Raw genomic sequence first — 8,171 nt, 5'->3', positions numbered from 1 at the left:
CCTTTATTGTATAATAAAATATTATAAAATTAAATATCTACTTTTGCTTATAAATGATTTTACAATATCCGGAAAAAAGTACGGATTCTAGGAGAGTGACATTCTCTTACATGTTAACAGAGGTAAAATGTTAGCTTTCTTCCAGTCACAGAAAAATATTTATATATAAAGGCACTAAAGTCATACTTTTTGTTACGAAGCTGGAGTTTAGTTGCTTCGGTGCCTACACGAGTGATAAGAGGCTTCAGTGCCGCGTTTCATATTATATTTTTTTGAAATTATCCGGAAGCAAAAATACTTGCGAAAATATTTGGAATTGAGATGAGCAGAGCAGGTTATTTGTGTTGTGTTTAGTTACACATTACTTTTCATTTATTTATATTAATGGTAGTATAATTTGTATTATTCGTAATGTTAAAAGGTTGAAGTGTAATCGTCTGCTGTCGAATATTAACCGGATGACAGTTCATCTACTTCTGTGCCTAGGTTTTGAAAATAATTGAGAACTGCCGATTTCTAGTAACTATTATGGGTTTGATCGGAATAATCAGTATAGCGGGAGACTCCTTATGTACTAGGTATGTTGTTGCTAATTGGGAAATCCAAGATGAATAATCATCGAGTACTACTATAGCTTTAAGTCGCCCTGGTTCAATCTACATATCCGTTCACATTTAGTAATGTGTGGATGAAATAAATTGTTATTAGGTTTCACTTACATTGTTATCGCCTGGAAATTTTCCAAAAAGAATGATCAATCATGACGTGAATAGCTATAATTGTATTTGAACAATTAAATACAAACAAAAATTAATATTACATCTTATTCATTGAACAATATTCCATAAACAGCTTGAGAAATAGCAACATCAGCTTGTGACCAGAATCGATGGAATGTGAAAGTAGGAGCTTGTCCACCGTTAAGATAGGCTTCAACTTTAGACCATTCAGGATCATTTTTATACCAAGATCTGATACCAATAAATGTAGCGCCATTTTGAATGACGTCTCCTCTGGGATACTTTCCGTTCCAACCGGGTGGAACGTAAACAGGTTCATTGAATTGTGTGTAAGTGGTAGCTGCTTCTGGTGCGGAAACACCTTTGGTTGTTTGATAGTTTGTCCACATAATATCTAACAATGATTTAGCTACTTGTTTGGCTTGAGCGTGATTAGCTTTAGCTGCATAATAGGCCAATGTTCTAGCAGTAGCTGAGGCTGTTCCTACATCGCTATTATAACTGTCTACAGTGACGTGTACGTTTGGTGGGTTTCCACTCCAAGATAAATCGGCTGGAAGGGTGTAACTTTGAGTTCCTTGAATTGAAATATTACTTAGAATCCATGTGACCCATTTATCCAATATTGCTTTGGCTCTCGCATCTCCAGTTACATAATAGTATTGAGCTAACCGATCAACTGACCAAGGTTGCATACCATACCATTTGTTAGATGGTGGATTATGATAAACAGGTTCCCAATCGTAAAACATGCCATGGAATGTGTTGGTTTTCAATTCACTTGGTGCGGGATCATAACGACCGTTTATAGTATTAGTGACACCTCCAGCGAAAGCTCCCTCAGCGGTCTGTAACCATTCGTATAGCTCAAGCTGTCTATCAAGAGAAGTTGCCCAATCTGATACTGCAGTGGCTCCACGGGGCTTGAAATTATTATCATTAGATAAAATCCAAGCGGTTAAAGGATTTTGGTAACCAAAATGAGCTGTACCGTCTCCAATACGCCACGCCCAACCATTACTTGTTGCGAGAGCACCTCCCCAGGCGAAATACCATCCCAATAAGTAATGAGCACTACTTTTTCCATACCCACCTGGGCAAGTAGCAGGTGACTCACAAAATCCAATTTGTTTGAAATATTTGTCGAATAGAGCGTAACGGAGGTAATCTCCCATTTTTGAAGCTTTGGTTAGAGTGTTTTGAATTGTTCCTAATTGACCAACTTCTTGAGCCCATTGACTGGCCCAATAAGCAGCTTGGATGGCTCTTGCGTCTGCATCAGGAGCTGCTGTATATTTCCATTGCTGGGCATAACTATTGTCTTTCGTGAATAGATCCAAGAATCCATTGGGACCTCCATATTTGAAGTCATCGCAGGTTGGTTGGGGAATAGTTCTCCAAACCGATTCCATAGGTCCTCTCTGGAAAGTATTAATGTAAGAAGGACCACCAGCATCAGGGCCAAGATTACAACTACCGGGAATATTTCCAAAACCATACACATTATCAACATCAAGTAACCAGTGCATAATATAGACGTCACTGGTACCATAAGCATTAACCAGTTCTTGAAATATAGGATCCTGGCCTACTGGCACGCTAGCATCAATCTGGGAAGGGTACTGACTGGGATCATCCAGTTCAGCAGCGTATGTCGCTGGATGACTAGGATTGTAAAAGCTGTTTGTAGGTTGACTGGCAGTCACGGGAATGATATATTTTTCCAAATTTTCCCAAGCTTGATTGAATTTTGAAAAGTCACCAGTTACTTTTCCATAAACTGCTTCTAGCCTAAAATAGAAGATTATTCAGATCATTATTAGCTGAGTATGGCAATGAATATTTGATGAAATTTGGTAAAAGCACTCTCTTTCTTTAGCGCGATTATTGATAAATTTGTAAAATGTGAAAATGAAAAAAAATATTTAGGATTATAAAATTCCTTTCTAGTGCTGTTATATATATTGGGATAGAAGGGGAAAGTTTTCCAATCGAGCTAAATCTAAATCCCAGTGTAGCCAACTTTTGCAAGAGTCATAAATAAAGAAAAAACATAGCGGAAACACCCCACACACACTGGGAATCCGTCTATTTTTCACTCAAGAATCCTTTTCGAGAAAGGTGCACAAAAACAACAGATAGCCTCCTATTCATCTGCCAGATAAAAGAAAAACCTATAACAACCAGGCTAAATGGAAGGCAGAGACTACATCATCGAAGATCTTATACCGAAGGAGGTAAGAGCCGCGAGGCTAGAGGATAAACCAGATAAAAAGAAAAGAGAATGATCGTGCAAAATATAAATTCCAGCTGCAGTTAAGCTTGTGGAAGTGGCTGTTCTGCCAAATGTGGAAAGCTCGGACGAACAAATTTCTATGGAAGAGGTACTAGTGGAAATGGTGTTCTCTAGATGAAAACATGAGATCAATTTCGGAGGCAATTGTGAAGCACCACAGTCGGTGAGGTGGTAACGACTAAAGTAGCAAATCTCACAAGCTCAAAGGCAGTAGAGCTAACGTTGAAAACGCTAAACCGAAAAGACGAAAGTAAGATTCATCTTATGACGGTGGGTACATTTGACTTATCATTCCTTACCATTGAGATGATTGGCTATACCATCCTCCACAGAGAAATATAAGTTCACGATTTGAAGAAAAAACGGTCGCATCCACTTTCAACACTTCTAAGGCATCCAATGAAGAATATGAATGTTAACGGTAGTATCGAAAGTTTCAGCCAGGAATAATTAACCTCCGATGCTTCAATGGAGGTTGAAAGAAATGAGGCTGTCCTTGAAGGGCGCCAAGGGGAACAGACCTTTGAAGAACTTGACGAATTTATGGTTCAATTGTGGGCATAAAATAGCCCAAGCTAATGCTCATCACGCTGAAGGAACATTAGCAGCCATCTTCCCAGTACTTCGGCATAATTTGAGTACTAGAAGAACTGTTGCTAAACTGGACGGTGCGAAATGAGATTTATCTCTCTGCTCATAAAAAAAATTATGTTCAGATCACAGATCTAATCTTTTAGGCCTGAAATTAATAAGAATCAAAGAAAAGCCGTTTGGGAAACTATAATGTCAATCTGAGAGGCTCTCAGTCCAGAACGGCTAAGCACCCAAGAAAACGACATATTTAAGAAGTAAGCCAGACTATACTCGAGGCATAAGAGTCGAGCTGTGTATATCAGAAAGTAAGAAACGCTGCTAAACTGGAATATCTGGAACCGTTGGTGGTATTCATACTGAAGACACCGTTAACACTACTACTACAGCAACACTTACAATTAACTGCCTGACGCGCGTTTCGAGTACCAAGTTATCATTTTCATAGACCGAAGGTTAACTCAGATACTCGACCAAACAATAACTTTCTCGGGCAACTAAGTATGTGTCTCACGAAACAGTAATTTCGGTACCTCATAAAGGCGTATTTACATCCACTTCAAGATAATACTTTCTTCACTAAAAGAAATTGTTTTGTCTTGATATATTTTTAAGTTTATTTTTGTGCTCATATATTTTATATTATAAAATTCGAGTATTAGGCCATAGTCGTCATCTGAGACTATATTTTCAATTTTGTAACAATTAGGATTTACCATTGCTTCTTTCATCCTGCTGGATTGTCATTAATATTGATTTGACTGTTCCATATGAAGTTATTGAGCACCTTGTGAGAGAGATCCCTCAAAATTCATTTTTCAGATTTCACTAATTTATGTATAATCATTTAAAAAAATATACAGGAGGACATATCTTTTGAATAATACTGGAAATAATGGTTGTAGTGGAAGAAGAAAAATTAGTCTCTTAAAAGTAAGTATGAGACAACAACTCAAAAATTAGCTGCACAGCCATAATTAATACTAAAACGTGTAACTTATATTAAATTTGGAGTAATTGGGGTTGAAATTGTATTAAGAAGAAAACTTTTTTATTATGAGCTAAAATTGAATTGTAAGACTGATTCAGTAGATTGATAGGTTTGAAATTTTTTGATCATGCAACTGAAAACTAGATAGATATTTTGGTATGATATTTTATCTATTCATTGTATGCATATTATGAATCGAATAACTTCTTACCAAACATAATAACTGTAGGCTTCAGATGTAGTTTCATGTCCATGATCAGGTGCTTCTACAATTAGAGTTTCAACTGAATGGTATGGTATTCCTTGCGGAGAAAAATATCCATTGTTTGCGTCATGGATTTTATTATACTGTGCCAAGAAACGGTCTGTATATACTCCTGCCAAGCTATTTCTGGTAAAATAGCCAAGCAAGAAAAAAATCAAAGCTGCTCGCATGATTATTTCTGAAAAATAAAGTTATATAATATATTGATAGAATAGGACAATCTGAAAATTATATTCATGAGATGGAGGACACCAAATTTCTCGACCGATCTTATGAACTATTAGTGAATCACGGAAAGTGGAGGTTGAAACTGTTTTATCTGATGCATGATTATAGATATGTGATAGGATTAGAAATTGACAGAACGTAGTGAAGCTGGAGAAAGTTGGCTACAGTAGAAAATGAGAGTGAAGATTTTAAATTTGAAGGGAACAATATTTTGGAAACTAATGATGTAAAATACACGAATTTATTTAAATGACTGGGACTAGAAGGTTGATAAACTCCTAGCTGGGTTTTATATTTTTCATATGAAAATGTTGCAAGTGAAATATAGAAACAAAAGCTTCATACAAGTGTCACAATATTAAGACTGATATAGATATGTGAAAATGTTGATTGATTTATAGTGAAAATGCGTCAACAAAGAAGTGAACCAGAAGATATCATTTCAGTTATTGAAAAGGTTAAACAAGGAATGCAAAAAATAATGCAATTAATATTAAGGTCACATATTATGTGGATGTAAAAGTAGAATAAAATGTATCAATTAAAATTGGTGGAGAAAGAAATAGAAAGCTGCTAATGTAGTGGATGGAATATTTTTAATGCCAATAAAAGAGCATCTAAAAAAATAAAAGAGGGGTCAAAAACTCTTAATCACAACTCGGATAAACGTGAATAGAATATTATGAACTCAATTATGAATAATGAATGAGCTAAGAAAAGTGGTACAAATTTATAACACAGTAACACCAAATGTAGTTACGTTGTAACTCCAGAGATCCAGAGATGATAATATTGACTTGCTTCAAAAAATCGACCCACCTATTAGATATTAGTTTGGAACCCAATAAATAAAAAAATCATTTTGAATTATTTCCAAAGATAGACACTACACCCACTAAGTGTGCTTAAGTTGTAGCACTGGTTCATACACATTTCTGGAACACATGTTGGAGACTTGCAGAAAGAGTATAACACTCGCTGACCTCGACTTCCAGAAGACAGGGGCAATAATTGGTTAAAATGAGAATTTCATGATAAAGAAAGACAATGTCGTATTATTCCTCCAATACCTAAGCGAGGTGAAACTTACTATTAGTGTTAGGTAACAGCAATAAGGAGGCCTGTTCTTAATTCCATCAAATATAAATAAAAATTTTTTACTCCAGAAGAAATCCAATGAAATCAATTAATTTGAAGTCATGTGATTAAAAACAACCAATCAAAACAATATTTTCACTTTATCACGTTGCCATGGATAGGTATATATTATTTCGATTTTAACGTTTCAAATATTTAATATTTCAAAATATCACGCTTTGGTTAAACATACCTAAAAATACCGTTTAAGTTAAACAAATTGTATGGGAAGCATTTATGGAGTATGGCAATGATAGAAAGTATCAATTAGATAGAAATCGGACAGAGGAAGAATTGGCATCGATATTAAAGGATTGGACTGTGAAAATGAGAAGAAAAGATGGTTTAAAGAAAATGCGGTCAGAACCTAACATGTAAACTGATACAAGAAAAATATTATGAAGAATCAAAAGTTATTATTGACCCACTCAAAAGTATTCAAATTGAACAAGCACGTGCGGCATGCGATTAAATAATAAAACTACAATCAGATCGCTGTAAAAGAAAACAAAGTTCGACAGCATTAATGATAAATTAACAGAATTAATGAAGAGCTGGTACGAAACTTGTATTAACTTGGCGAGGGAGGGAAGTTGCCGCTTGCTTGACTGACTTTTATGTGTCTCGAATCAAACAACGATGGTTGAATATAACCCTGTATCCAGCAAGACTTACCAAAGTCGTTAAAAAATGTGTGCTGAAAGCAAATTTTTAATTGAAGACAACGATAGCAACATTTATCCTGTCAGATTATTCAAATAATTGACGTCAATCAACAGATCATTCATATGAATAAATCCTCACTGGAAATCCAAAAATGATCACTGGTATGATAATAGATTGAGGGCTGGGCTGTGAAGCCGGTCCTGTCCAATTATAATGGAACTCTAAAATTTGGTGACTACACCGAACCGTTTGATATTTGTCGGCGCATTTGATTTTTTAGTTTAGTTTTTTATGAACAGCGGCGAATTGTTTCTGTTATTTTTCTAGAACTAAATTCTAGGAAGGTCTTTTCATGTATTTGTTTTTTTGTGAACTTTCTAGAATCATAGAAATGTAATCAGTGATTTTAAATAAAATAAAAATGTAGTTACGAAGTAGTGATTATATTAGTTAGTTAGTTAGTCTTAGATATTAGTTACGTCTTGTGTAAGTGTTTAAATGAATTAAGTAAATAAAAGAAGGGTGGATACATTTACCCCACCGTTGCATAACAATTAAATCAATTAGGAATCAAGAAAAACATTACAGTATTATCAAAATGTACTTACTTATCGATGAACAGTTGAACAACTGTGACAATATTTTAGAATAACGTAATTATATATTATTTACTTATCTGAAACTACTTGAATCAGTTGAGTATCGTTTCATTGAATATAATACTTAAATCTAATATGATTCAAAATAATCGCTTATAACGGTGGTGAATATTTCACTATATTCTCCTAAAATTTAAACAAATCACTGTTAGTCTACGAAAGTATCTTACAGAACAGACTAAGGAAAATCATAGACAACCAAAACCGGCTTTAGGAAAGAAAGAAGTACACAAGATCATGTATTTACATTGAGACAAATATAAAAAAAAAGGAATCAAATCCATAAGTATACCTCGGCTCTATAGACATCCAAAAAGTATTTGATAACGTTCGAATGAACCAAATATGGAATAGTTTACATCAAAGAGGTGTTGGAGTCAAATTGAAAAACAATATCACAAATACATATTATGCAATAAGGAACCAGATGAGGAAAGATAATGACTAATCCGAGAATTTTACGGCTGAAGAAGGATTAAGACTACTGAGTCCATTGCTATTCATAATTATAATGGAAGATATACTCGTAAATGAAGAAGTGAAAACAAAAGTGAAACAAGTAGGATAGGAGAACATTGAAATGTGTTTTTGCGGGCAA

General features: G+C 34.8%; 1 protein-coding gene across 3 annotated transcripts; it reads right to left on the bottom strand.

The window, feature by feature from the left end:
• Positions 1 to 761: 761 nt before the first annotated feature.
• LOC130896682 (exoglucanase B-like) lies at positions 762 to 7,635 on the bottom strand. 3 transcript variants are annotated; one of them, XM_057804940.1, is made up of 4 exons: positions 7,451 to 7,530; positions 6,202 to 6,441; positions 4,830 to 5,061; positions 762 to 2,531 (listed from the first exon to the last, which is right to left on the bottom strand). In XM_057804940.1, the coding sequence occupies exons 3-4, from the start codon at positions 5,051 to 5,053 to the stop codon at positions 824 to 826; spliced, it is 1,932 nt and encodes a 643-aa protein (XP_057660923.1). In that variant the 5' UTR covers positions 5,054 to 5,061; positions 6,202 to 6,441; positions 7,451 to 7,530; the 3' UTR covers positions 762 to 823. The 3 variants fall into 3 exon arrangements, with proteins under 3 accessions (XP_057660923.1, XP_057660922.1, XP_057660921.1); XM_057804939.1 differs by having other exon boundaries at positions 6,924 to 7,524; XM_057804938.1 differs by lacking the exon at positions 6,202 to 6,441 and having other exon boundaries at positions 7,523 to 7,635.
• Positions 7,636 to 8,171: the final 536 nt, after the last annotated feature.

The sequence above is a fragment of the Diorhabda carinulata genome, chromosome 7, assembly GCF_026250575.1.
Source record: "Diorhabda carinulata isolate Delta chromosome 7, icDioCari1.1, whole genome shotgun sequence".
In the NCBI taxonomy this organism is placed as follows: Eukaryota; Metazoa; Arthropoda; class Insecta; order Coleoptera; family Chrysomelidae; genus Diorhabda; species Diorhabda carinulata.
Note: the sequence above shows the minus strand (reverse complement) of the source record. Positions and strands in the feature narration are given on the sequence as shown.